This window comes from Selaginella moellendorffii, unplaced genomic scaffold (genome assembly GCF_000143415.4).
Source record: "Selaginella moellendorffii unplaced genomic scaffold, v1.0 SELMOscaffold_87, whole genome shotgun sequence".
NCBI classification, from domain to species: Eukaryota; Viridiplantae; Streptophyta; class Lycopodiopsida; order Selaginellales; family Selaginellaceae; genus Selaginella; species Selaginella moellendorffii.
This window is the reverse complement of record NW_003314348.1, coordinates 177924-204972: the sequence shown is the minus strand read 5'-3', so window position 1 is coordinate 204972 and position 27049 is coordinate 177924. Positions and strand designations below refer to the sequence as shown.

The window sequence follows — 27049 nt, the reverse complement described above, 5'->3', positions numbered from 1 at the left end:
CTAGGAAATTTAAACATCGAATATTCTTAGAATAATAAATTAGGTTATAGTCTCATGTTTTAGGCGAGCACATGGTTAGCGTCCAACGATTGGGGATGTAGCTCAGATGGTAGAGCGATCGCTTCGCATGCGATAGGTAAGGGGATCGATGCCCCTCATCTCCATCATTAACTTTTTTATCCAGACACTACGTACGGCCACCTTTCTTTTATCCCGACACTTGGTACGACCACGTGGGAATCGCGGGAGTGCAATCCTAGCCGTTAACTTGTCATCGCGTGCCGTACCGGTTGACCTAACCCTAATCCAGAGCGAGGAGATCTGTAGGGTTTCACCACGACACACACTCACACTCACACTCTCTCGGAGAATCTCTCTTTTCTTCTTCCCCTCTCTCTTTGGCGGCGACGATTGGGATAATCGCAGAGCAGGCGCCTTCCAGCCGAGGCGCCGGCTTTGCCAGGGATCTGAATTGGCGCATTCCCGGTTCCAGGCCAGATCTAGCAGCGCATTGCAGCGCCGGGGGCGCGGGGATGGAGCTCCAGCCGCGGATCTAAGCGCGGCGGCCAGGCATTCAGATCCGGGGGCGCGCATTGCTGTAGACCATGGAAACAGATCAGGGGAAGCTTTTCATTGGCGGGATCTCGTGGGAGACGACCGAGGAGAAGCTCAAGGATTACTTCCAGGCCTATGGCGAGGTCGTGGAGACGGTGATTATGAGGGACCGGACCACTGGGCGCGCCCGCGGGTTTGGATTCGTGGTGTTCTCGGATCCCAATTGCGCCGACCGGGTGCTGCTGGACAAGCACACGATCGATGGAAGAGTGGTACGTCCCCCCTCCCTCCATAGCTCGCTAGATTTCTCTACGTGATAGTAGCGCTATAGAGTGTTTTGTTCCATACTTTTTCCTCTCTTTGCTTGGCTTGCTTGTGTGTGTGATGTGTTTGAAGAGAGTGAGAGTGTGTGTGGTCTTTAGCTGGTTTATAACTAGTGCTAGCTTGTTTTCTTTTTTAACTCTACATAGGTGGAAGCGAAAAAGGCCGTGCCCAGGGATGAGCAGCACAGTGTAGTAAAGGCCAACGGGAGTGCCGTGGCTGGGCCGGGCGGCCATGCCTCGTCTAAAACCAAAAAGATTTTTGTGGGTGGTTTAGGCTCTAATGTAACTGAGGATGACTTCCGAAAGTATTTTGAGCAGTTTGGTACTATTACAGATGTCGTCGTCATGTACGACCACGCGACGCAGCGCCCCCGCGGCTTTGGATTCATCACCTTCGACACCGAGGAAGCCGTGGACAACGTCCTGCACAAGACCTTCCACGAGCTCAAGGAGAAGATGGTGGAGGTGAAGCGGGCGGTGCCCAAGGAGCTCTCGGCCGGGCCGGCCAGGAGTCCCGGAGGAGCCGGCTACTCGGGAGTTCCCAGGCCCGGAGGATACAGCGCCTACGGCCCCGGCTACCCGAGCAGTCCAGGTGGTGGAGCTGCCGGTGCCTACGCCGCTGCCAGCCGGTACAGTCCGACTCCAGGGATCCGGGGTGGCTATCCTTCCTACGGCGGTGCTGCTGGCTATGGAGCTGCTGGTTACGGTGGCGCTGGCGGGTATGGAGCTGTAGGAACAGGCTACGGCGCAAGCGCTGCTGGATATGGCTACGGTGGAGGATATGGTGCCAGTGCTGCTGCTGCTGCTGCTGCTGCTGGGGGAGGATACGGTGGCTACGCTAGCGGAGGTGGCGGGGGATACGGAGGTGGCGGTCCGGGGTATGGCGGAGCCGGAGGTGGCAGCCCCGGGTATGGAGGTGGACGGAACGCTTGGGGTGGTGGCGGTGCTCCGGGATATGGTGGAGCTGCTGGTTCCGGTGGATATGGAGGCAGTGGGAGTAATATGAGCGGATATGGGAACGCTGGATGGGGTGGCTCTGGAGGTGGCGGACAGGGGAATGCTGCGACGAGTCCGGGGTATAGCGGGAGCGGCTATGGTTATAGTAGCGACGCGGGGTATGGCAGTGCTGCCGCTGGCTATGGTGGGCGAGGATATGGGAATAACAGCGGAGGATACGGTGGTGGCGGTGGTGGTAATGCAGGTAGCTATGGCTCGAGTTATGCAGATGCGTACTCTGGTTATCCGGACAACACCTGGAGAGCTGGGAGTGTAGATGGATATAGCGGCGGTGGCGGGAGTGGCGGCGGTGGTGGTGGAAGTGGTGGCGGTGGTGGCGGCGGTGGTAGCGGTGTTGGATCGAATTATGGCGGAGGGATGGGAAACAGTGGAGCAACAGGTGATGGGACAGGGAATGGAGGAGGCTATGGTGCGAACTATGGAGCGAGCAGTAGACAATCCCAGAGAGGAGGGAATCCAGACGCTCGCTTTAGGCCATATCCTTCCACGGCTGATCACAGTAGCTAGCTCTTTCCTCCGGCGGCTTAGAAAAGAGGATCACAGTGACACTTCTAGCAGCGTTCCATCCAGCGTTCCATGGAGGTAACGTAAGAGAGCAAAGCTTTTTACTCTTTTCTTTTCTTCTTTTGTCTTTTGGTTTTCCTCGTTTTTCTTTTTTCTTTTTTTGTTTTTCATTGGTACTGAGGGGGGGACGCTATATTTATTTATTATTTTTTTTCCTTTCATTGTGTGGCTTGGTACTCCGGGACTGGGATGATAAAAGAGGGAGAATGGCTGGGTTGAGAAAGAGTATACATAGAGAAGGAGTGATGGTTTTAGCTTTTGTTTTGGAAGTTTTTCTTCAGCCAGCCTGCGGCACTAACACACTCGGTCTTTGTTTGAAGAGGCTAGCTTTATGTCGTCGGTGTTCTTTGCAGCGTCCGGGTAATATTATCATGGGAGAAAAAAAACACTATATTCTTTGATTTGCACAAATTAATCAAGACAAATTTGTTCTACTAAAAAAACTTCAGTTCCTATCTTAATCTTGTTTTCTAACATTAACGAAGTTGTTGCAAATCATGCGCGAGTGGAGGAGCGCATGGGGTTCCACTTGATCTTTGGAGCTGTGGAACGAGCAGCGCAGCCGTTGCCAGCACCAAAATCGAGATAGTGAACGGGGGCATCTCGTCTCTTCGCAGCATCACCCAATGGCACGTTCAAGCACCTAGCACTGAGCACCTTCTTCACTGGCGCACACTCGATTTTCATGCTAGCGCTAGTCTCAAGCTCCTTATGACTCCTCCGCTGCTGTGACGCCTTTCTTGCCGTGTTGCAAGGCTTGATCGCCCTTCCCACTGTCTTTGTCGCGCTCCTAGCGATTGGCAGCTCTGTCTCACTCCTCTTCTTGCCCTCGTTGGGTTTCAATGTCTCCTCTGCAACAGCGCTACTGCTTTCCTTGTTTTCTTTGTGGAGCTCGATCCTCGCGACTTGATCTTTGCAGTGATCATTGCAGGGTTCTTTGACGACTGCATCTCCCTTCTTGTGCAGCTTGATCCTCACGATTATGGGACCCCTCGACTTGCCTTGATCCTTGCAGGGTTCCTCTCGGGCATCATCTCTCTTTACCATTTTGAGGGGTTGGCCATCTTTGCAGTCCTCCTCGCGCTGCCTTTTCTTACTTCCCTTGCCAGCTTCGGCCAAAGCCTCCATGAGCTCGTCGTTGTCAACTAGCAGCTCCTTGATGACGGGCATACCGCCGTGCATCTCCACAAAAGTACTCGCCATCGTTTGCCCTTGATCCTTGCAGGGTTCCTCTCGGACGTCATCTCTCCTTACCTTCTTGAGGGGTTGCCCATCTTTGTCTTCCTCCTTGCGCTCTCTTTTCCTGCTTGCCTCGCCAGCTTCGGCCAAAGCCTCCATAAGCTCGTCATTGTCAACTATCAGCTCCTTGATGACGGGCATACCGCCGTGCATCTCCACAAAAGTGCTCACCATCATCCTTTACCCTGATTTGAGTCAAAGGATTTAATGCCAATTTAAAGGGAAGATGGACATGGCCCTTAATCTACACCGTCCAAAATGCCACGCGGCAGAGTTTAACCCAAAAGGTTTTCGGGTTTTGCAAAATTTAAACAAATAAGGCAAAAGGAAGAAATATTTAAATCTATCATATAAAAACCAAATAACCCCAAGAACTTTTGTTCTTCCTAGGAAGAGTGGAATAACGAGTGATAATCCAAGAGAATAAACAAAACAAAGAGATCAAATGGCCTTGGTAATTTTTCCTGCTGTTTTTGAAACAAAACTCTCCGGGAGTTTACGATGAAAGGTAGTCTCGGAGAACGAAGCCTTGAGGATCGGATGGACTGGCACCGGGCCTCTTATCGATCACCCCTGAGTGAACTCTAAACCGTCCTGCTTTGTAATCCTGGATGTACTGATGCCAAGGGATACGTAAACCAAATAACCAAGAAAGCGAGAACGGAAACTTTCCGAGAGCTTACCAGCTTGAGAGCCACGCTTATGGTTGAGAAGGCAATCTTATCAAACGGAATCTCATCCATTTCGATGAGAGCGCATTCCAAGGACTCGGGGCCCGGTGAGTACTGCACGCCGTGCGCGAACTTGGCACGAAAAATTACATAGCTCTGCACTGCACACGCATCTTAAGAATGAGAAACACCAGAGATAAACGAAAACCCAAGGAACGAGGAGAGAACGAGAACCTGGCCAATGAGCGGAATGTCGAGATGAGCAAACAGCGAAACTGGCTCCACCTGCGCGTGAGCTTCTTCCTGCGTTTCGCGCACCGCACCCTCGGCAGCCGATTCTCCAAGTTCCATGTATCCCGCTGGTAAAGTCCTGAGGCAGAAAATCACCTTCTTCAATCGACAAAAGGAAATGGAGCTTTGATCTTACCAGAGACCGTAGCACGGCTCAATGCTTCTCCGGCAGAGAAGAATCTTCCGATCGTGTTCTACAACGCATCCTACAACCTGGTAAAAGAAAGTGATGCTTTCGTCTCTGGAATGAATGAAAGACTTGTTTTCCAGCTCTCACCATCTTTGGATTCTGATAGTGTACAAATCCACACAAGGTGCAAACGCTTCTAGGCTCGTGCTCCCCGTCTGGAACTCTTTGATCGGCAGGACCTCCACAAACTGGGCAAAAACTAAATTTTGGGCCCAGTGTGTTCTACAGTGAAAGAAAGAAGGAACAAATCCTAGAATCAGGAAAACCACGAGCGATTGATTGTTCGCGCAAACCTTGGATCTGCTTGTTGTAGCAGGAGAAGGCGACACATCCGGGCCAGCACTCGCACTGGCACAGCATCGGGCGGAAACGAAGCTCGCGGACTTCCTCCGCAGATTTGCAACCCTAGATCGCTTCCCCACGCCGATCCTGCGCGCGAGCAGGATTGCGCAGCTCCGAGACAAGAATGCCGACTCGATCATCGCTGGGGACGCCATGGCAGCGGCATTCACAGCGCCATTCACAGCGAGCCCTAGAACAATGAAGTAGGTCTCGGGCTCGAGTATCATCACGAGTTGTCGTGCGGAACTATATAACATCGAAGCTCTGCTTTCTCGCCCAGAAAAAAATGGGAGTGCTTCGGCGAATCAAAACCTCTCAGCAAAGATCTAGCGATGGGAATGAGAATGAAAACTCTCTCCCGCGGATTGGAGATGGAGTGGAGGAGCCGGTGACACCGGCGGGGCGATTGTTCCTCCAGCCGGATTTCTACTTGACGGCCCAGTGCATTCTTGGATTCCAGAACCCAATCGATCTCCCGGCGCTCAAGAGCGAGCTCTCCAACACACTGGCAAAACACCCACGATTCTCCAGCCTCATGGTTCGTATTCCATTTCTATTCGAATCGATCGATCGATCGTAAACACTGTAGAGGCTAAACGGTAGAGGGAGGGAGATCTGGGTGAGAACCCACGTAAACATCGACGATCACATCATCGTAGCGGATCTCTCGCGCTTCCCGCGGGATTCGCCCACGATCGTGGAGGACTACACCGCCGAGCTCAGCGCCGCTCGCCTGGATGCCAGCAAGCCTCTGTGGGAGGTCCACGTCCTGGCGATGGATGATGATCGCCCACAAATCTCTCTTCGTGGTGGCGCGAGAGGTGTTTGTATCCTCGTCTTCCATCACGCGCTCGGCGATGGAACTTCGCTCATGTCGCTCTTCCTGGCATCTACACGGCAGCTGGAAAATCCCGCGATGCTGCCCACGATTCCCAGGCCAGCGCCGGCGCCAGAGAATGATCTTGATCCACTGGCGTGGATTTGGAGGTCTCTCGTGCCGCGGATATGGAGGCTCGTGCTCGTGGCATGGTTCTCTATCACGGAGATTGTCAAGTTTCTGTGCATGCAGGCGTGGGTCAAGGACAGCCGTTCATGCCTGCGAGGCTATCGTGGAGCCGAGAACGAGCCAAGTCGGCTCGCCATCGCCGACCTCAAGCTCGACGATGTCAAGCGCGTCAAGAATGCCGCCAATGCGGTAAGTTTCTTGGGCGTTTTCACGTAACAGAGAACAAGAATTTCACTCCACTTCTACCCATCCCAGACGGTGAACGATGTGCTACTCGCGATTGTCTCGATTGCTCTCCAGAAGTATCTCACGCATCACGCTCAAACTGGCAATGACAATGGCAATCACTGTAAGTTTAAGAGTTCCCAACCATCATTCAACCATCTCTCTCTCTGACATGGTTTCCACAGCAAAATGGTTGAAGAGCCTCTCGATCCGGGCGCTAGTGATGGTCAACACCAGACCTTCCCCAGGTTTGCAAGTCAGTCAAACCATTAGTCAAAGTCCTTCAACCATGACTTTGCGAATGTTTGACTGACTTTGTGTAGGAAGTAAACGAGATGATGAACACCAGGTCGAAGGCAAGATGGGGCAATAGCCTGGGTTACATGCTCGTTCCCCTCTCGGTCAATAAGGTCAACGCACCTACACACCCGTCACTCGAGCACGTCCACCACGCAAAATCCATTTCCACCCGGAAGAAGCTCTCTTACGAGGCCAAGCTCACGTACTCTGGAGGGGTTTTGTTGATCCATCTCCTCGGAATCAAGGTACTGTCTGAGCGTCAATCAAAGCTAGCTCATTGCTCGATCGCGGCAGGGCGGGCGAGACATGACATACAGGGCCGCGCTCCACACCACCCTCACAATCTCCAACATTGTTGGCCCTGTGGAGACCGTAACGTTCGCTGGAAATCCTCTCCTTTACATCATCCCCACGAGCTCGGGCCTTCCACAGGTACGTTTTAAGATCTCTTATCATCGACACAAGCACACACCAAGTCCTGACAAAGTTTGCGAATCCCTCGGGTGACAAAAAGGGGCTGCTGGTCCACATGACAAGCTACGCGAATGACGTGAGGATCGCGGTCATGGCGAAGGAGAAGATCGTCCCTGACGTGAGCTTCCTGAGGGATTGCGTCTACGCTGCCATGGACACACTGTTACGAGACACTACTTAAATCTATGAAGCCCTTGACAAGGGATATTCTGTGACCAAAACAATCCATTGACGACAGCGCACGCTTCTAAATATGGAATCTCGAGTTTTGACGCGTGGATGGGCGAAAGAGAGAGAGAGAACCAGAGAGAGAGAGAGAGAGATAGAACCAGGGGGAGGGGGAGAGGGGAGTGGGAGAGCGGGGGGTTTAGAGATGGGTTTTAAATGCTCTCCCGGGCGATTCATGCCCGCCGAGAGCTGCCTGTTTGACTCGCCGCACCATACCTGTGTAGCGCTGTCGTGCCACAAATCCAAGCCGCGGGGATGCCCACTTCCTAAGCAGCGCAGGCGAGAGCTCTTCCCATGGTATGATCCGATAGATAGATCTTTGCGCTGACATACCGTGGATCTGGCAGCCGCCGCAAGCATCCCGTCCCGAGGATCCAGATCGCCCGCTACATGCGGGCATACGCATCGGGGTCGCGCTACAAGGACCGATCGATCGACTACGTTCTGTACCTGCCATGCTTCCACGTCGAGGAATGGGCGGTGGAGCGCAGCAGCTTCTTCAGCCGCCAGTACAGCGACATGGCGAGCCTGGCGACGAGCGACGACAGCCGGCAGTCGATGGGGACGGGGCGCCAGGCCGGAACGCTGCGCGAGCTCATGGCGATCCGGGCCATCCACGGCAAGATGTTCCGGCGCCTGGGCCTGGGCACCGCGCTGGGCTTCCGCACCCGCGACCGCCAGGTGACGGACCGCCCCGCCATCATCGTCTTCGTCGCGCGCAAGCTGCATGCCCAGTGGGTGCTCGACGGGCAAATGCTGCCCAGCACCGTCCAGGTTTTGTCCTCCAACTGGCCCCTCTTGGGTTTTGATTGTTTCTTCTTCGCTCGTCACGCAGGGCCCGGGGGATCTGTGGTGTGATGTCGACGTTGTGGAGTTTTCCTACCATGGCGCCTCATCCGCGGCTCCCAAGGAGCAAGTCTACTCGGAGCTCGTCGAGTGCCTGCGAGGGGATGACCAATGCGTCGGTCCGGGATCCCAGGTAACAGTCTCAGCTTATAGCTATCGCCATATATGATACGCTATACGATGGAAAAGGTGGCGAGCTTGGAGGTATACGGAACCATGGGGGCCGTGGTGCGCAGCCGCACCGGAGAGCACCAGATAGGGTTCCTCACCAACAGGCACGTTGCCGTGGACCTCGACTTCCCGTACCAGAAGATGTTCCACCCGCTGCCTCCCAACCTGGGGCCTGGCGTCTACCTGGGGACCGTGGAGCGGGCGACCTCCTTTGTCACCGACGATCTTTGGTACGGGATGTTTGCTACTTGCTGCTCAGGTGTCCCGAAAGCTTTACTTTTCTTTGCAGCAAATGCCTTGCTTCTCTAGTCTAACATGTTGCTTACCGCGTTGCCAGAAACTGTCGTCCGGGCCGATGGCGCCTTCGTTCCCTTCGCCGCCAGCTTCGACAGCTCCTCCGTGACCGCCAGCATCAAGGGCGTTGGCGAGGTTGGCGAGCTCTTCACCATCAACTTGGACGACCCCATCGCCAACCTGGTGGGCAAGGCGGCGATCAAAGTCGGGCGGAGCTCCGGGCTCACCCGGGGCACAGTGGTCGCGTACGGGGTGGAGTACCACGACGACAAGGGCGTGTGCTTCTTCACGGATCTCTTGGTGGTGGGCGATGGGGGCCAGTTTGACTCGGAGGGCGATAGCGGCAGCATGATTCTGCTGTGCGACGGCGACAAGCCCAGGCCGGTGGGAATGATCTGGGGGGGCACGTCGAATCGAGGGCGGCTCAAGCTGCGGCAGGGGCACGAGCCCCAGAACTGGACGAGCGGTGTCGACCTGGGCCGCTTGCTCGATCTCCTCCAGCTGGATATCATCAGCAACGATCTTGCTCTCAAAGGTATGCATCCATTCCCATCGCTTTAGGCTTTAGCTTCTTCCTTGACTTGTCCTGGCCAGATGCTTGGAAGGAGTTCCAACAGTCCAAGGATTGTAGCACCGAGTTGAAACCTGGAGACATTCCCGGGCCTTCGTCATGGCAACGGGAAGGCGAGATCAAGAGATCCGGCCCCGGAAGTAGCGACGATGCCGAGGGGCGCCAGAACGCCAAGCGCACGAGGATAAGTTTGTAGAGAGAAGAAAATCCCAAGATCCCTTTTTGTCACATGAAGACACGTTGCCAGAAACCCTAACGAAAAGAAAACCGCGCCAATTGAGAGTCGATTCGTGCTTGAGGACGTTTGGCCCGATCCCATCGTGGGGAAAGAGATTCTTTCTCGACATTCGCTGCCTCGCTGGATTGTTGCGTCGAAAGTGGGAATAAGATCAGTATTTGTTTTTCTTGAAGATTTCAAAGGAGTATGACGCCAATGGAGCCAATGGATCAAAGACTTCCACGACCCAGAAGGCGTGCTCAAGACATGATTGTGATATAGCACGTTTGACGAGCCATATACGGATAAAGCTAAAATATACGGATAAAAGGCGAACATATTCTTACAGGAGCAGGGTCAAAGAGTTGGTCTTCAGTAGCAATAAAGACTCGCAATCGACCACATAGAACAATCTTCTATCTTAATAATGTCAGAACGAGTTTCTGGCCTGAGAGAACACACCAGCTGTCTGCCATTACTGGACACTCACGGGGAGCCTTTCAAGGCACAGCGAGAACATCAGCTGTGGCAACTCGTGGAGTTTTCTACTCGAGTTGTTTTGTTTGTTTGTTTTTTTTTTTTTGTTTTTTTGGAAGGTTTAAGATGGGTTTAAGATTCTCTTCGTGTTGCTCTGGCGGGCGCTTCGTACCCGCCGAGAGCTCGGAAGCCCAAACAACGCAGGCTAGCCACGCTATTTAAGCTATCTTTGGACTCGACACACTGGTGGCAGTCCCGTCCCGAAACCAGATCGCTCGCTAATGCGGGCCTACGCCTCAGGATCGCGCTACCGCGGCCGCAAGGACGGATTATTCGACTACGTGCTGTGCCTGCCATGCTTCCACGTCGAGGAATGCGCGGTGGAGCGCATCGCCTACTACTCAGCCACCACTGGAGCAACATGGCGAGCGGCGAGACGATGGGGACGGGACGCCAGGCCAGAACGCTGCGCGAGCTCATGGCGATCCGGGCCATCCACGGGAAGCTGTTCCGCCGCCGGAGTTTGGGCACCGCGCTGGGCTTCCGCACCCGCAACAGCCAGGTGACCGATCGCCCCGCCATCATCGTCTTCGTCCCGCGCAAGCTGCATGCCCTGGGTGCTCGACGGGCAAATGCTGCCCCGTATCTTGCAGGTTGTCCTCGCACTGGCCTCTCTCTTGGGTTCCCCACTTGGGATCGTTTCGAGTCTTGATCTTTCTTTCAGGGCCCGGGGAATCTCACTTGGTGTGATGTCGACGTTGTGGAGTTCTCGTTCCATGGCACGCCGGCTCCGGCCCCAAAAGAACGGGTGTACTCGGAGCTCATCAACTACTTGCGAGGGAATAGCCAACGCATCGGTCCTGGATCCCAGGTAGATACCATAGCCGAGTTATTTGCTCATATGATGCCCGATGGAAAAGGTGGCGAGCTTAAAGCTCTTTGGAACCATTGGGCCCGTGGTGCGCAGCCGCATTGGGAAGCGACACTATGGTTCCTCACTAACACACACGTTGCCGTGGACCTTGACTTCCCGTACCGGAAGACGTTCCACCCGATACCTCCTGGGAGGCTCGGGCAGGGCGTCTACCTGGGCGCCGTGGAGCCGGCGTCCTCGTTCGTCACCGACGATCTTTGGTACGGGATGTTTGCTTCCTGCTGTTCAGGTCTTGCCTTCTCTCTCGCTCTCCAGCAAATGCCGAATGCTTGTCTAACATTTGCCGCTACGTGCTAGAAAGTTTCGTCCGGGCCGATGGAGCCTTCGTTCCCTTCGCCGCCAGCTTCGACTGCTCCTCCGTGACCGCCACCATCCCCTTCGTTGGCGAGGTTGGCGAGCTCTTCACCATCAACTTGGACGACCTGGTGGGCAAGGCGGCGATCAAAGTTGGGAGGAGCACCGGGCTCACCCGGGGCACCGTGGTCGCGTACGGGGTGGAGTACCAAGACGAAGGGGGCGGGTGCTTGTTCACGGATCTCTTGGTGGTGGGCGATGGCGGGGACTTTGACGCGGAGGGCGACAGTGGCAGCCTGATTTTGCGCTCCACGGTGACAAGCCCAGGCCGGTGGGATTGATCTGGGGAGGCTCGATGAATCGAGGGCGACTGAAGCTGCGGCATGGGTCCGATCAGCCCGAGAAGTGGACGAGCGGTGTCGACCTGGGCGCTTGCTCAATCTCCTCGAGCTGGATATGATCACCGACGATCTTACTCTACAAGGTAGGCATTCGTTTCCTGGATAGCTAAGATCCTTCGATTCCCCTGGCCAGATCCTTGGAAGGAGCTCCAACAGTCAAACAATGGTGGATTCGGCCCCGGAAGTAAGCGCATGAGGAGATACTTGTAGAGAAGAAATGCGAATATACCTTTTTAAGGACACGTGTACGGCTGTGATGGCCCCACGTTGCAGTCTTTAGTGCCTGGGCACTTTAGAAACCCTAGCTAGTCGCTTTAGAGAAGGTAGGTTTTGGCGCGTTTGTGCCGGTTTGCTGATGCTCTGGGCGTGATTTCTAGATGATGCTGAGGCAGATCGTGTCGCGTGGCCGCGCTGGCGGAGCGTCTAGGGTCCGATTCTACCATGAGAAGGTCGTGGATCACTACAACAATCCCAGGAATGTGGGCTCTTTCGATGCCAGCGACCCCAGTGTTGGCACCGGCCTGGTCGGAGCTCCCGCCTGTGGCGACGTGATGAAGCTCCAAATCCGCGTCGGCGACGACGGCAAGATCGTCGATTCGTGCTTCAAGACGTTTGGCTGCGGCTCGGCTATCGCATCGTCTTCCGTGGGTAAGAGATTCTTTCTTGGAATTCCTCTTTTGGCCCTCTCATCTCGCACTGGCTCGCTGGATTTGTAGCCTCGGAGTGGATCAAAGGCAAGGGGATGGACGAGGTGTCGAAGATCACAAACAAGTAACTTTTCTTCTTGAGAGGATTTCTCCGAGGCTAAGCTCTCTCCTCTTTCTTCTTCGCAGTGACATCGCCAAGCATCTGTCGCTGCCGCCAGTGAAGCTCCACTGCAGCATGCTTGCCGAGGATGCGATCAAAGCCGCGATCAAAGATTACGACGCGAAGAGGAAGAAGGCGATGGAGCCGGCGATCAAGGACTTCCACGAGAGGCAGGCCCAAGTTCCAGTGCGCCCGGGCTCCTCCGTCGCAGGCCCCAATCCGGAAGACATGGCCGCAGCATGATTGTAAGATAGATAGCACCGCCATCTAAGCCTAGCTTCCCTCGAGTTTCAGACACATCATAGGGGGAATTCCTACGAATTTAGGCCCTTGGTCATAGTGACGTGGATGTACGGATAACAAAATGTAAAATCCCGAAAACTATCACAGGAATGTACGGAGAAAGAACTTAAGATAAGAACCCTAAAGAATTGATCGGTCAAAATGCTGCGTCGCAAGCCCACGCGCCTGGAGCTCAAGGCGGAGGACAAGGAGGAGCTGGAGGATGCTCGCAAGCGCGCCGCCGCCGCCGCCGCTGCCGCGGCCACTACTGGTGAGGGAGCTCCTTCCCGACCTTCCAAGGTATCGGCGTCGTCGTCGCTCGGGCAGGATAGAAGCAAGGGGTCTGTAGCGCAAAGAATTGGTCTCCAGTAGCAATTTTCGATCGGCTAGAGAGTTAAATCCCTGCCTTTCTCTTCTGGCTATTGACAGGAAAAGAATCGTAATAACATTGCGAACTTACTTACAAAAAATTGCAAAATGATCACGGATTGACCAAGTTGGAGAAGTTGAGGCTTAGCGCTGCCAGCAGCGCAATGCCCGTCGCTAGACCAAGCCACAACACTGCTGGATCTGCAGCAAACCACGACTGAGGAACTGAGAAAAGATGATCTACTGCTTACTCTCGGTCCACCGTCCGGAAGCTTTGGTTCTTCCACCTCCGGAGTTCAAGCTCGTTCTTCTTGTCTCCTCAGCTTGTTCTTTTTCGGCTTGTTCTTTCTCGGCTTCCGGTGTCTGTGCAGGAATATCAGGTCTTGGTTCTTGCAAGTTTCCCTGGTCCGTCACCTCCTGTGATTTCTTCCCAGCGCCATCGTCACTTTGAGATGGTGGCACCTGTCTGTGTTTGGCTTTTGAAGGCGGTAGCCGTCCCGTATCACCGTGACGCCTCGGTTCACTTTGAGATGATCCCCTGTGACCATCACCTTGCGCGTGTTCTCGCTTCTTGTCGACGAATTTCTTTGGTTCTACAAGGACGTTATCGTAGCCGAAGTCCTTGATGACGACGTTCACAGCAGCGAATAAGTCCCTCAGAAAGTCCAGTCTCCTCTTCTTGCGAAAGAATTTCCTCGTACTAAACTCGTCCTTGTCCGAGTCCAATTCGACGTCCGAGAGTTGATTGAAAGGCCCGTCATCTTCTTCCTCATCATCTTCCACATATGCCTTGTAAGTCAATCGGACCATAATCTCTCCAGCAAAACGTTTAGGAAAACCCCAGCCACCTCGAAGTGTCACGATTTTATCAACAGGAACGGTATCTTGTAGTGTGCTCAGATCAATCTACAAAACAAAGAGGCACATCAGCATATAGTTTTCAGACTGAAGGATCATTTACCTCGCCATACCCGATAGTGAAAACTCCCAAGCCAACGGCATCTCGAACACGGACAGCTACTTTTTGGGTCTTTGGGTCCTCAACCAGCAGCTGAAAGTCCTGTAAATGCACCAAACACCGTCGTATCGTTTGTAAACGAAGAAAAACTTACTTGATTCCATATCGGGGCTCCCGGAGGTCCGATGATAGATGTTTGGCTGTTTTTCTTGCTACGAATCACTTGATCGCCCAACATCAGTTTTACATACGGATCCGTCTTACCTGGGAGGTACAATAATGTCAATGAAATCGTTCAAATCCAAAAAAAACTAACTCACCAATTGGGAAATACTTCAGCTTCCGTGCATCCATTAGAGTGACAGACAACTCCCCAGTAAAGTCTTTGCTGCCTTCCACGTTAACACCTTCGTCTTGAAACTGTTGAGCAAATGGACCACTTGCCGGATTTTTTAGAAAATTGACAACTATCTTGTTCGGCCTTACAAACAGCTGTGGCAGATCTTCGGTAAGCAGCTTTGTCAAAAATCTTCATGCACACAATCAAAACTTAGAGAGCCAGAAATTGACAAAAGTAAAGAGTATTAAATACCTTGAAATGAACGGAAATGCTGGTGTAGAACACAAAAATGACGATTAGTAAGGCTCAAAGAGCAGTAGCTCACTTACTCATTATGTTGAAAAGACCAAAAGGTGCCAAGGCCAGAATTATTTTTGGCAAAGATACGAAGGCCCAGGTTGCGGTGCCGATCCACGGCTCTGACGGAACCAATCGTAGTTTCACCCAAATTTCTCCGTCCACATCGAAACCCCGAACTCCAACAGGAATCATGACAGGAAGAAAGCCGGCGCTTAAAGTGATCATAAGACGCATCTTTGCTTCCCCCGTGTACCTGAGGCCTATATGGTACCTTGATAAAAAGGCAGTCAGTACTCACATAGTCACAGTCACGTCAACTTACTGCAAGTCATTCGCTCGACGAGATGTTCTTCTTTCCACACTTCTTACCGTCAAGGGCTCGTCTCCCAAGTGAAAGTGCTGGATCACAACTCTCCGCACATAGCTCGGCTTATGAAGATTGTCGATCAGAGGCTGAAGAAGTCCAACGAGCCAGGTTTCCAAGCCACGGCGATATATCTTCCAGAGCTTGCCAAGAACCATGTTCACCCATTCTACAGACTCTTTCCGCTTCAAGTCTTTCTTCAGAAAGAACGAAAAAGCCGAGGGAGCCTCAAACACAACTGACGGACTTGCGACTCCTCCAGGCCAAGAATCACTTGTCTTCAAATCATTCCTGTCTTGATTTCTCAACCGATTCCACCACCTTCCAAATAAAACAGCCGTCAATGACACCGCTCCAAAAATCGTGATCACCACTCCAAGGAGGACAGCAAACCGAGAGGCACCGAGCACCCTGGACGAGTTCGCATAGTCCCATGATGAACTTGGAGTAGATCCTGTAGCAACTGTAGCCTCAAAACTCTTCTCCTTTCCTGTGGCTTCGGACACTAAACTTGCAGCAGTTCTGTACGTGTGCTCTACCAGCGGCTTAAAACCCGAATCGCCGCTACGCTTCTGGCTCCATCCCTTGTCCAACGCGACGCACGTCAAGAGTGTATAGCGCCAGCGTTTCGACGATAGAAAATGGACGTCTGCCTTCAAACCATAGAACGGAACCCCCCGCGAGTCGATACGTAAGAACGTTGAAAGCTTCACCTTTCCATCAGCCTCGTTGTTGTGATGAGTGCTCGCGATAGTACTTCCACAGGCTCCGGCAATTGCTGTGTACAAGGGCACTGGAGCCACCGCCAAAGAAACAACCATCTAGATATACATCCAGAAAAATATCCCTCCAATATCTGGAACACACAAAAAAAAACCATAAAGAGTGAGAATTCCCTCTTCTAAGCGATGAATTCGATTGTTCAAGCAGCTCTAACATGGACTAAACTCAATCGCGAAAGTTCTTCCGGAGAAAGAGCGATGGATTAAGCTCAAGCAGCTCGCATTCTAGCCAATGCCGCGAGAAAGTCCAGTGCATTACACGAAGAAATCGCAGCTACATCTACGAGTAGAGACTTACAAGCTTCGCCCGGAACCCGCCGCTCCCGCCAGAGCGCTGGAATCGCTAAGCCCTAAAATCTGTACGCCATAAAAAAGAAATTTTTTGAATGCTCGTATCCGAGAAGGGAAATAATTTTGACGCGTGGCAATGGAGCAGGCTTTGCACGCGTCGGGATTCGAAACGCCCACCTGTGGGGACTTGAAAGGTTGGAGCAAACGCGCTAGCTTTGGACACAAAGCATCCCAGTGCCATGCTCTAGTGGGTACTGAGTGACGCTCTTTACGACTCTATCGTGCTCGGCCGCTTTTTTACTCGCTGGAAGCACACGGCGATGGCCGTGCGACCTCTTTTTCCATATAGAACAAGAGCTCAGTGGATCACTGTGAGCATCGTTCCTGCGTGAGGCCCACAAAAAACTTGAGTGACTTTTCTACAGTGTAAGAAACCTCACCTCACTATCTTTTGAGAAACTCTTCTTGCAGCATCAAGAGTGCTTTTGCTGGGAACTTGGCCACTTTTGCTGCCCCTTGCCAAGCGCATTGGCGAGTGGATCCGGATTAGCTGCAAAACGCAATGGATTAGCTAAATCATCGAGATGAAGTAGTTCTTCTTACTCCTAAGCACTCCATCATTTGGTAATAAGCTCTTCCCAGTAGCGGAGTGTGACCGCCTCTTGATTCCGAGAAATACCGAGACCTGTAAAAACGTGAAGTAGAATTCAAGCAGCAGGAAAAAAGTAAAGAAAGAGAAGGAAACCATTCAACGTAGCCAGGATCGACAGTAAATCCGTAGATATCCACCGTCTCGCAAACTGATAATGCAAACTCCAAAGCTTTTACGCCGGTCCCCTTTGCCGAAGAGCTTAAGGACGCACCGAGCATCAAATAAACTGGATTGATGATCGGTATTTCCTGATGAAACTACAGAGCTTAAACGAGAAACCAGAGACGACAGAAAGATTACCTTGATCATTTTCGTCATCACGTCATGGATCGTGGTTTTGACAATCAGAACTTCCTTTCCCGTTCCTGAGATATCCATTTAACTATAGAACATCAAAAACTTAAAGCTACTAACCATCCAATTCTGCTACTTTGTCCAGCGCCTTGGCAGATCCGCGGTTGAGAAGTCGAAAGCTACGCTTGGAGCCAACATAATCTGTATAGTTCTGTCACGAACTATCAGGATATCGAATGATAACACGAATCGTAAAGAAAAAAATCATTTACCTCTATTGGAGCACCATTATGCCTTACTACAGCGTCGAAGCCGTCTATTTCCCTGCCAAACTTTGCCTTGAGCAAGTCACCAGAATTTCCCACAACAGCACAGCGTCCAAATTGACGAGGCACAAAGGGTGGAGTATCTGGCAGCACTTTCGATAGTTTATCCAAGCACAGCTTTTTATCCTCGCAATTTCTCCTGTGCGTTGTCATGTTTAATGGTATTAAAACCAAAAGAAAAAGAATCACATACAGCAAAATGCCTTTGTTGATTCTCTTCCAAGCGTAGTCATGCCAGCCATTTGGTAAACCATCGATGTATTCCTTTGTAAGAATCGTACTGCTGTTGCGAACCTGGAGCAAATTTTAAGTTCATTCATGTATAAGCAAAAAAAGATGTCAAGAAACCAAAAAAAATCTCACTTGTTCCCAGATTCTCATTGCCTCGCACAAATCCAGATTGTAAGTGAGAGGCTCGAGATTTCCAGTCTTTGGATCCGTCTATAAAACAAGCGAGGAGATCAAAACAACCATGAAAACTATTGAAGCATACCCATTTCGCTTCAGTATCATGAGAAAAGTAGAAGTTTGCAGTGCAGTAATCCATAGACCTGCTGTAGATTCCAATCCCGTTTGTTCGCTGCAAGCAAATCATCGCAGCCAGGATAAAACTTGATAAGCTCGCCAGCACTTACAACACACTGATGAAATTTACCATGGAACTCCTTCAATGTGCTCTTATCTTCATGCGATAGAGAAACCCAGGGCTTTGGAACTAGAAATCCAAACCAAAAAAACGATAGGAAGAGGATTTGAGGAGATAGATCCAATGTTGGTACCTAGAAGCATGATCCATTGGAAGAAGAGCCACACCGCAGTAATCCCACCCAAGGCGAGCATCGCCTTCATGCTCCTCAATGCTCTCATCGATTTAGGGCACATAACATTACAAATATTTCAAATGGATTATGAAGAACCCTAATAATTCTCTTTGACACCGGCCAGTCAAGCCGAGCGTCGTCGGGTAGGAGGAGAATCAGCGGAGTTTGGGACCTCACACAACAAAGACGTGGCTACTGTCGATCTTCTCAACGTTTCCCCAATGCCCTCCTCTCATCCCTGTCTTCAATGCTTTGGAGTACGCAAAGATAGAAGCACTTGAATTCTCTTTTTCTTCTTTCTTTCGTGCTTTTTTCTCCAGTGGCCAAGCTCAAGCGATGGAGATGGATCCCACTTTTGCGCAATCCATTCAATCTCCCTCCTCGTCGGAGACACTCATTCTCCTGGGGCATGGTAAGAATCTCTGTTTGCTGCTCGCTGTGATTGCGGACCATTGCTTTTTTCGCAGGCATCACGGACATGACCATCGAGACAATTCACGTCATCTTCACCAAGATCGGCGTTTACTTTGCTCCGCAAGTCAAGGATCATCTCCAGTCCTTCAAGTGCCTCCCGGTATCCGAGCTCCTCAAGGATGGCAGTGCGTTTTTCCAGCAGCTCATACAAGGTGAGTGATTCAATTCTTTTCGCTCGGGAAGAAAAATAAAATCTTAGAAAAAATTCGCAGCTCCGGTTTCCAAGCTCATCAAGATCTTGCTCGTCAAGGGGCAACTTGGGAGCCAGTACGCATCCACAATCGAGACCAGCGTTCGCGACAGGCTAGCCTACGATGACAAATACGAGGAGGACGAGGAGATAGCTCTCGCAAATCTCTGCGAGTTCTTCCAGAGCAAGAAACTGGAGCCAAACTCCACCATCGTCTACTCGTGGCCATCGTCAAGCTCTCACGTTGAGGCAAGATCTCAAAAATTCCTCTCAGGAAAGATTTTTTTCCAAATCAATGTATGATTCTCGCAGGTTTTCGTTCACGAGGAAGGATCAAAAGCTCCTTCCAGCTTCATTGTCAACAACGAGAACGTTTCCACTTCCATTATCGAGTGGATTTTGGGAGAAAACTCCATGACACCCTCCACTGTAGAATCTGTGGCCAAGAGCATCGCTACTGAGTGCTAGTCTATGATTAATCAATCCAATCAAAATCATTTGAATAACCCATAGTATTAGGCACCATCACCGTTGCTTGTGTCGCATTTACCGCCCGCAACGAACGGTCACGATCTTGTCTCCCCACCTGTACGTATTTAATGTCATTCTCTCTTTCTCTCGGCGCGCCATAGCCAGCCATCTTCTCGCGGTCGTTGCCGGTCGCCGCGAGTCAACCCCGCCATAGATTGACTCCCTCCACGTTTCGCCTTTTTACCCGAATTGGGTTTCGTGGCCTCTCGTTGCTCCTGCTTATAAAATCCCGCCCCGCGCCCCCCAATTCCTCCACTCATCGCCGCCACTCTTTGATCTCTCGTCTCTCTCCCTCGTTTCTTTTCTTGTTTTTATTTCTCTGGTCTTACAATGGGTGCTGAGGACACTGTCGATCTCGTGTGTGTCACCGGGAGCTGGGAATTGATGGGCTCTTGGATTGTGAAGCTGCTTCTGGAGCGAGGATACTCTGTTCGTTGTGGAGTCCGTATAAGCTCAGGTAGGTTCTTTGGATCATGATGTGATCTTCCTAACGAGCTGTGATCTCTCGCAGAGGAGCTTTCCCAGCTCCAATCTTTGCCAGGAGCCGCGCAAAGGCTCCACCTCGTCTCGGTCGACGTTCTCAATTACAAGAGCCTCGCAAAGACGATCCGGGGCTGCTCGGGAGTGATCCACTCGCCAGCGCCACACGACATGAATGGAATGCGAGACTATCCGGTGAGCCAAAGAAACACTCTCGTTTAATGTTTTTCTTGCGAGCTAGAAAGATTCTTTCTTCTTTTTCTTCCAGGCCGACATGATCGAGTACGAAATCAAGGGAGTTCTCAATGTCGTGGAGGCGTGCGCCAACTCCGAGACCGTCAGGCGCTTGGTTCTTACCTCGTGTCTCTCCACCATTGTCTACACGCAGGAGGAAACTTCTCTGGACGAGAAGTGCTGGACAAATCTGGATTTTTGCAGAGAAAACAAGGTAAGATTTGCGTGTGTGTCCATCACACTGTCGCCCTGACACTATTCCTTGTCTTGTTCTTGAGCTCAGCTATGGTCGCCTCTCTCGAAAACGTTGGCCGAGCGCGCTGCCTGGGCTCTCGCCCTCGACAAAGGCCTCGATATGGTGGTCTTAAATCCGGCCACGGTTGTTTCCCGGGATCCCTCGATACAAGGTAGCTCCCCAAGAACTTACAAGTTTTGAACGAGCGATAATCTTTTGTCAAAATGGACCAGGATTGAGGCAACTCCACCGTGACGAAGTGCTGGCGTACGCTCACGTTGAAGAAGTTGCGTCTGCGCATCTCGTAGCTCTGGAGAAGCCCAACGCGGTGGGGCGATACATATGCTTCGGAGACATTGTCACTGGCAGCAATGTCAAGAAAAGGTTTGGTTATCTATGCATCAAACTGGCACTTCCATCTTCTCTGACTCGACTTTCGCGCTCGTTTCCTTGGCAGCAATGAGCAGATCCTCTCCAACAAGAAACTCTCGGCTCTCGTCTATTGATGATCGAGAGGATCAGCTCAACAGTATACATTTCACAACACTACCACCACCACCACCATTTATAAGCTTCTCAACTTATAGGAGAGTAAAGGCTCTAGATTGATAGCAGCTTGATTGATAGGATTGGCGATCAACTCGCCTTGTACATTTCCGTCACCCAAGTTGGAAGTACAAAGAAATGGCGTTATTGCTCAAAACAAAATCCACGTGGTTCACACAAGACTCGCCCCGGCGCAAAGCCAAACCATCCCACACCGCTGTAAAAGAGAGGGATCCACCAAGATTCCAGGGGGATCTCTTGTGGTTGGTGCGAGTGTTAGAAGCGTGCTGGAGTGTTGACCTCAATTGACCATATGTTGACCAGGGTGGACTCGGTAGTAGTAGTAGCTGCGGTCGTTAATGATTCCACGTTGACCTCATTGATGAGCGATGCTTCTAGGTCTGCCCATGTGGGAAGGTTTAATTTGCGTTGACCTGCAGACCGGAAGTTGATCAAACCTACACGAAACAAGTTGATGATTGATGAGGAGATTGATGATCTCGTGTCTTTGCCCGACTTCCCGACGTGGCCTCCCTTTGTCTTCCTGGGGATCAATCCAACAACGAGTCCGTCAGCCATTCTTGAAACAAATGTTCTCGCGTAACTTCTCGAGATGTAAGAGGTGTGTGGCTGGCAAAGCGAGCACGGATCTCGCTGGCGACAGAGAGGACTCACGTCAGCTTTTGTAAAAGCGACACATCTTGCTCGGAGAGAGCCACATCATGAACAGAAATTGGATAGTTAGCGGGAGCGATCAATCGCTATCCCGGTGCGGATCTTGCCAAAACTCTTTTGGTGAAAAGTGACATCTAAGAGACAAGTTAAGAAAACATGCCCCGCCAACTTGCCAGAAGGTAAAAAAAAAGCTTGTGTACTTAGTTTGTGGAGTTGTAGAAGACCAGAATTCCCTTGGATCTCTTGGATCTAACTATTCCGGCTGCGGCACGCAAGCCAGAGATCGCTATCAAGTAACAGAAGTTCCAGGCACTTGGATTCCAAACGTATCCATCTATCCAAATGGTTTCCAGTCGGAAGAACGTACTGACGCTCCCGTTTCCTGTCAAAAACCTTTTAGCAAAGTATCAGCGAAGAAAACTCTTTGAAGTACCTCGATCGCAAACTTTGGAGCTTCGGGAGGAGGCAAATCCGGAGGGCAGAAGAGCCTCTTCTCGTACTTGTCTCTGATCCATCTCTCCACCTCCGAGTCCGGCGATTCCGGCGATGGCCGCTGGATTCCTTGAGGCAGTCTCTCTACAAAATTAAAAGAACGCCAAATCAGTCCAGGATAAAAAGAAAGATAAAGGGAGTGAAGTTCTCACACTTACGCTCCCAATACGCCGATGCGACCGCATTCCCAATGCATTTCATGCGATGCACTTCCTCGGGGCCCCATCGATCCAACCCCACGCATTTGGTGCGCGTGATGTGAGCACCGACGCCGCGATGGATCCCGTAGCAGCGATTGCACAGAAAGACAGCCAGCGTGATGGATGCAAACCGAGGCTTGGAGGCTCCACAGTCAGCACATTTCTGATTCTCTGGCCATGCCATCAGAGCTTTGAGGTGCGAATCCGCCTCCTTCTGTGCATTGCTCGCCATGAACCCTACATTTCGTTAGGTCAGGTTTAAAATTAAAATATGGTTTACTTGTTAAAGAATAATATATTATTCAATTTTTTGTTTTTCAGGGACAAAAAGAGAAAATAACAGATACAGAAAGAAAAAATATTACATTAGTGGCTAGAATACCAATTTAGTTGTTTTAAGCAAAGTGTTACACCTAAAGTGAACATAAGCATCAGCCATTGTTGCAGGAAAATTTGCTCCCAGCCTTAAGATGCTAAGTAGGAATCTTCTCCACACTTTGCCAAAGCTAAGCACGTCTTGTAACAACACCCAAGAGCTTTAGATCCTCACTTGCCCCACTACTCCCCATATCCTACCACTTGATGGGATCTTATACTCCCCTCAAGGCCCAAGCTAATGCATGATCCAATTGCACTTAATGATGGTCTGGAAATTCTTGAATACTCCAGCTCTAGTCTAGTTCTAGAACAGAATGTGCCAGAAGTGATGGAACATCCTCAATCGATGGAGAAAGATGATATATAAAATTGTCAAAGGTGTGACTACAAGTTATGCCTTGGTTGGCAAAACCACAAATGGTTAACTATGTTTCTAACCACTATCTTTACTATATATCTATATATTTTGAGTCCCTTAGACACCCCCCCCCCCCACACACACATGAGAGCTTCTTTTTGAGGCTTTCATCTTAGTTCTAGGAATTAGTTTTGGAAAATTTGAATGGCACTAGATTGTAAATTGAGATGCAAGAACAATATAATGGCTTTTAGGCACTTTTTACATTTTGTAGATGTAATATATATGACTATAGGATGAAATTTATATATACTATCATTGTGGATCCTTAAAACATTAGAGTAAATATGGATAAAATAGCCATTAAAAAATCTTTTATTAAACAATTACCCCTTTTTTCAGTTGGATTAAGATAGGGTGTATTATTATATGCAAATAGTACGAGTTCAATTCCCGTTTATTAGTGGCTATACTCTTGAGCAAGGTATATTCTTACCCTAAAATATTGAAATTATATATATAGTATATCCTTCATCTTGTAGGGCATCCACAAACATAATGATTATCTCACATAAGATCAATATTATTGATTTTGGATAATTAATTGTCTTATATAAGAATAGTACTATTAATTCTGGGCATGGTCTCTATTTAATTAAATGAGCATAATGGATCAATATTACTGATTCCAGATGGATAACTAATTGTCTTACATAAGATTAGTACTATTAATTCTGGACATGGTCTCTATCTAACCAAATGAGCATAATGGAATTTCTAAATGTTATTAGTTAAGGATACTTGGTTTGGTTAAAGAAATTTATTTGTTTACTTGCATTGTTAGTGTTAGGAACCCTATGATATTGAACTTAGTCATCATGTCTGTTAGACACCCTCACTATTATGCCCCATATGTTGGTTCTGTTTCGGATATATATGCTATTTATAATAAGCATCTAAATCTACCTGAGAGGTATATTTACGAAATGTGGAGAATATCAAGAACACTGTGGTATTATTTTGTGTCTTGATTCACAATCTAACACCATTCTACCTTTAATAAGTTTTTAAGTTTGTCTTAGAGACTAACTCTTAAGACTCCCAAGGTGTGTGTTTTGTATTGGGGGAGCTATAGAGGGTTCTAAATGTGAAGTAAGGATAGCATGCTTGAGACATTAGTTTGGCTCCCATTAAGTTATTTTATTTTTTATTTGGCATTTGGCTTAGGCCTAAGCCCAAGTTCCATGTTGTTTTAGCTAATGGGGTATGCACCTCCTTACTTGGGCCACCGGCATATTGAAATTGTGCCAAATACTATTTAATATTGTTCTGTATTTAAAAGTTGGCTATAGGGAGCTAATGCTCATAGAGGATATTAGGTATGTATTAGATCTTTATTTTGTAGTGTAATAGGTTTGAAGTTTGGTTTTAAAATCAAGTGCATTACAATGGGGCATAAGTAAAACATCATATAATGATATTGAAGGACTAGGCTTTATATTCGAGGGTTCTTGTTGTTAACCAATGCAAGACACAATGAGACATAAATCTTTATTAGGTTAAGTACAATTAGTTGATAGCATATAGAAATTATATCCTTATGCTCGTCTAGTTTAAGTATACTTAAGATGTTCAATTAACTCCATTAACACAAAAAGGGCCAACAAAAGGAACCAACTATACCAATCTTTTGCTGTTATAGTAGCAAAAAGAAAATATCCAAAAGGATTAACCAACAAATATTTGTTGATATTCAAAGTCATATTTGCAACATACTCCCCTTCTTTAGGAGATTAACATCCTCATCAATGTATACCTAATTTAATAAATTGTAAAAAAAAAACTCTGAAAGTTAATTAAAGACACATTTTGTGGGAAACACATTGACTTAAATGAGTGGGAAAACTTCTATATCAAAAGATGTTAATACTTAAACACCCTTTAGCTATCATCAACAAATAAATGACTAATAAAATTAACCATCTCTACTAGTTAGCTTATAAAGGAATGATATAGCTTGGCTTGTAGGGATATAGAGAGAGAATTAAAGGCCTAACTCCCCTAAGCACAAATAAACCCCAAGAGTTAAATAACTATTATAAATTAGCAAATAAAGTTGTTTACACAATTATGCCTATTTTTGGAAATGGGTCAATGAGAGAGAGGCAAAAACTTCTGATTAGTTTATAATAGTTATCCCCATAATTATAGATTGGACCCATGCACCAAAATGCCAAATTCAACTTGCCAAAATTGACCTAGAAGAGGAAATTTTTAATTTATTTTATTGATTTGCAAGATTTATTACAAAACCTATTTTTGATTATATAATTCATACTCCACGACAAACTTATAGGTATATGTAATATTTCTAAGAGGTTCTTAATTGATTCATAATTCTATGGCACAAGATGGATGAATCTCTCCTTGATAAACATAGAGAATAGTGTATAATATTGTTTAATGTGTTGTTATAATAGATTTCTACTGAGTATTGTAAATAATCCTTCACTTGAGCATTCACATAATCAATTTGCCCATTTGTTTGAGGATGATAAATTATACTAAATTTCAACTTGGTACTAAACAACTTGAATATGGTGCCCAAAAACTTCCTTATAAACCTTAAACCCCTATCCCAAGATCATCTATTCAGGAAGTCCATAAATCTATAAGCAACTAAAGAGAACAACTTAAAATACAATTCATAAAGGTTTAAAGATAAAAGGAAAATGGCCTATGAATAAAAGTGCATTTTTTTTTTTGAATTAGTTAATAGTTTTGGGATTAAGCATATTTGGGTTTGAATAGTATTGGGTTATATGATCTCTCAGGAAGTTTAAACTAAAAGACTTTTTACATTTATAATGAAAGAGATCTTGGATCTAACTCTACTAGTTGGCTAGGGGAATTAATATCGGTTCACAAGGGCGTGAACATGTAAAGATATTTAGTATTAAAGAAGTCTTGGATCTGATTCAAAGTGTATATTTGTAAAGACATGTGGTATCAAAAAGGTCTTGGGTGCAACTCTGTGGGTTGGTTAGGAGAATCAACTTTTGTTCACAAAGGTGTGAATTTATAGAGAAGTAAATTCACCCTCTTTTTTAATTGATTAAATTTCTTGGGATATTTAAGGGTTTGAATAGTACTGGATTGATTGACATCCTAGGAAATCCAAATTCACATCCTATCTTAGGGAAAAAGAACTTTATTGCTTGCTTAATATTCCTTATTTTCACAAAAGTATGCAACTTTTGACAACTAATTTACAACTACCATCTGTAATAACCTTTAGACTTCAACAAGTAAGTGATGAAGTTAAATATAACACTCTAAAATGGCTATATTGGTACTAGAATACATTAGAACTTCCCAACTTCTCAATCCTTTACTTACAATACTAGTAGATAAAACAAGAATGGACATAATTTACTACCTCACCTTCTATACTAGACTATCTTTCTTAATGAGGCAAGAGTCTTCTAGTTACCGCCATATTCTATTGCTAGAACATTATGATGTTCCTAGAAATATAATTGTCACAAATCCTTGGTTGGAAGATACAATTTCTTTTGCTTATAGTAAATAAGCCCATTCTTAACTGAGAAATGAAGCTTCACATTAGTATAGCTAGCAACTCTTTGTGAGACACAAATCCCAGAGCCCCAAAAGTGGAGCTGAAAGGGTGTCACGTGGTAGTGGCTAAAGTGAAAGCCAAACAAGCATATATGTTTGGACTAAAAGCTCCGACTTAAAATGGCAAAAGTGGGAGTGGAACTCTCAATGAAATACTCAAGAAACGAGTATAAAGCAAGTAATAAGTGAGTCTCTAGAAAAGGGATACAAAAAGACTAACACATGATACGTAAAAGTGTCAAGATGGACCCAAGATGGAGTCCGAGATGGAGTCTAAGATGGAATCCAAGATGGAGTTTCAAATGGAGTTCGAGATGGAATCTAAGATGAAATCCGAAATAGACCAGAGATGGAGTCCATGATGGAGTCCAAGATGGATTTAAGATGGAGTTCGAGATGGA

General features: G+C 48.5%; 10 protein-coding genes, 1 non-coding gene and 1 pseudogene across 13 annotated transcripts; 8 read left to right on the top strand and 4 right to left on the bottom strand.

Annotated features, from left to right (window-relative positions):
• The first annotated feature begins 91 nt into the window (after positions 1 to 91).
• On the top strand, positions 92 to 164 carry TRNAA-CGC. Its single transcript has one exon. It is a non-coding gene; the product is annotated as a tRNA-Ala (tRNA).
• Positions 165 to 300: 136 nt separating this feature from the next.
• On the top strand, positions 301 to 2920 carry LOC9662672 (heterogeneous nuclear ribonucleoprotein 1). The gene is made up of 2 exons (XM_024662121.1): positions 301 to 827; positions 1026 to 2920. Exons 1-2 carry the CDS (start codon positions 606 to 608, stop codon positions 2400 to 2402), a joined length of 1599 nt encoding a protein of 532 aa, XP_024517889.1. The 5' UTR covers positions 301 to 605; the 3' UTR covers positions 2403 to 2920.
• A 1105-nt stretch (positions 2921 to 4025) lies between these two features.
• Positions 4026 to 5390, bottom strand: LOC9636327 (nudix hydrolase 23, chloroplastic). Its single transcript, XM_002988139.2, has 6 exons — positions 5144 to 5390; positions 4938 to 5072; positions 4797 to 4873; positions 4604 to 4739; positions 4382 to 4525; positions 4026 to 4314 (listed from the first exon to the last, which is right to left on the bottom strand). The coding sequence occupies exons 1-6, from the start codon at positions 5345 to 5347 to the stop codon at positions 4195 to 4197; spliced, it is 816 nt and encodes a 271-aa protein (XP_002988185.2). The 5' UTR covers positions 5348 to 5390; the 3' UTR covers positions 4026 to 4194.
• An 88-nt stretch (positions 5391 to 5478) lies between these two features.
• On the top strand, positions 5479 to 7443 carry LOC9636326 (O-acyltransferase WSD1). The gene is made up of 7 exons (XM_024661992.1): positions 5479 to 5730; positions 5782 to 6387; positions 6454 to 6547; positions 6609 to 6679; positions 6747 to 6968; positions 7018 to 7155; positions 7238 to 7443. The coding sequence occupies exons 1-7, from the start codon at positions 5479 to 5481 to the stop codon at positions 7376 to 7378; spliced, it is 1524 nt and encodes a 507-aa protein (XP_024517760.1). The 3' UTR covers positions 7379 to 7443.
• A 107-nt stretch (positions 7444 to 7550) lies between these two features.
• LOC9636325 lies at positions 7551 to 9719 on the top strand. Its single transcript, XM_002988233.2, has 6 exons — positions 7551 to 7722; positions 7773 to 8199; positions 8261 to 8404; positions 8461 to 8701; positions 8780 to 9271; positions 9331 to 9719. Exons 1-6 carry the CDS (start codon positions 7571 to 7573, stop codon positions 9501 to 9503), a joined length of 1629 nt encoding a protein of 542 aa, XP_002988279.2. The 5' UTR covers positions 7551 to 7570; the 3' UTR covers positions 9504 to 9719.
• Positions 9720 to 9951: 232 nt separating this feature from the next.
• On the top strand, positions 9952 to 11736 carry LOC112341600 (annotated as a pseudogene).
• A 149-nt stretch (positions 11737 to 11885) lies between these two features.
• LOC9662670 (iron-sulfur cluster assembly scaffold protein IscU) lies at positions 11886 to 12882 on the top strand. The gene is made up of 4 exons (XM_002988232.2): positions 11886 to 11953; positions 12008 to 12278; positions 12347 to 12401; positions 12464 to 12882. The coding sequence occupies exons 2-4, from the start codon at positions 12008 to 12010 to the stop codon at positions 12678 to 12680; spliced, it is 543 nt and encodes a 180-aa protein (XP_002988278.2). The 5' UTR covers positions 11886 to 11953; the 3' UTR covers positions 12681 to 12882.
• A 195-nt stretch (positions 12883 to 13077) lies between these two features.
• On the bottom strand, positions 13078 to 16188 carry LOC9636324 (tricalbin-3). The gene is made up of 9 exons (XM_002988138.2): positions 16131 to 16188; positions 15009 to 15906; positions 14716 to 14957; positions 14639 to 14657; positions 14367 to 14575; positions 14201 to 14310; positions 14050 to 14148; positions 13340 to 13994; positions 13078 to 13289 (listed from the first exon to the last, which is right to left on the bottom strand). The coding sequence occupies exons 2-9, from the start codon at positions 15869 to 15871 to the stop codon at positions 13201 to 13203; spliced, it is 2286 nt and encodes a 761-aa protein (XP_002988184.1). The 5' UTR covers positions 15872 to 15906; positions 16131 to 16188; the 3' UTR covers positions 13078 to 13200.
• A 6-nt stretch (positions 16189 to 16194) lies between these two features.
• On the bottom strand, positions 16195 to 18287 carry LOC112341631 (sialyltransferase-like protein 2). 2 transcript variants are annotated; one of them, XM_024662129.1, is made up of 12 exons: positions 18175 to 18287; positions 18031 to 18110; positions 17889 to 17975; positions 17759 to 17836; positions 17589 to 17689; positions 17342 to 17534; positions 17190 to 17280; positions 17076 to 17140; positions 16869 to 17023; positions 16727 to 16808; positions 16564 to 16673; positions 16195 to 16507 (listed from the first exon to the last, which is right to left on the bottom strand). In XM_024662129.1, exons 1-12 carry the CDS (start codon positions 18275 to 18277, stop codon positions 16333 to 16335), a joined length of 1320 nt encoding a protein of 439 aa, XP_024517897.1. In that variant the 5' UTR covers positions 18278 to 18287; the 3' UTR covers positions 16195 to 16332. The 2 variants fall into 2 exon arrangements, with proteins under 2 accessions (XP_024517897.1, XP_024517898.1); XM_024662130.1 differs by having other exon boundaries at positions 18051 to 18110; positions 18175 to 18271.
• A 62-nt stretch (positions 18288 to 18349) lies between these two features.
• On the top strand, positions 18350 to 19386 carry LOC9636323 (probable chalcone--flavonone isomerase 3). 2 transcript variants are annotated; one of them, XM_024662137.1, is made up of 5 exons: positions 18350 to 18473; positions 18537 to 18628; positions 18684 to 18842; positions 18903 to 19129; positions 19193 to 19386. In XM_024662137.1, exons 2-5 carry the CDS (start codon positions 18553 to 18555, stop codon positions 19346 to 19348), a joined length of 618 nt encoding a protein of 205 aa, XP_024517905.1. In that variant the 5' UTR covers positions 18350 to 18473; positions 18537 to 18552; the 3' UTR covers positions 19349 to 19386. The 2 variants fall into 2 exon arrangements, with proteins under 2 accessions (XP_024517905.1, XP_024517904.1); XM_024662136.1 differs by having other exon boundaries at positions 18350 to 18628.
• A 232-nt stretch (positions 19387 to 19618) lies between these two features.
• Positions 19619 to 21063, top strand: LOC9662669 (cinnamoyl-CoA reductase 2). Its single transcript, XM_002988230.2, has 6 exons — positions 19619 to 19868; positions 19923 to 20086; positions 20160 to 20339; positions 20409 to 20532; positions 20594 to 20744; positions 20818 to 21063. Exons 1-6 carry the CDS (start codon positions 19742 to 19744, stop codon positions 20864 to 20866), a joined length of 795 nt encoding a protein of 264 aa, XP_002988276.1. The 5' UTR covers positions 19619 to 19741; the 3' UTR covers positions 20867 to 21063.
• Positions 21064 to 21626: 563 nt separating this feature from the next.
• Positions 21627 to 22484, bottom strand: LOC9662668 (probable ADP-ribosylation factor GTPase-activating protein AGD15). Its single transcript, XM_002988137.2, has 3 exons — positions 22232 to 22484; positions 22015 to 22157; positions 21627 to 21963 (listed from the first exon to the last, which is right to left on the bottom strand). The coding sequence occupies exons 1-3, from the start codon at positions 22455 to 22457 to the stop codon at positions 21916 to 21918; spliced, it is 417 nt and encodes a 138-aa protein (XP_002988183.2). The 5' UTR covers positions 22458 to 22484; the 3' UTR covers positions 21627 to 21915.
• Between the last annotated feature and the right edge of the window lie 4565 nt (positions 22485 to 27049).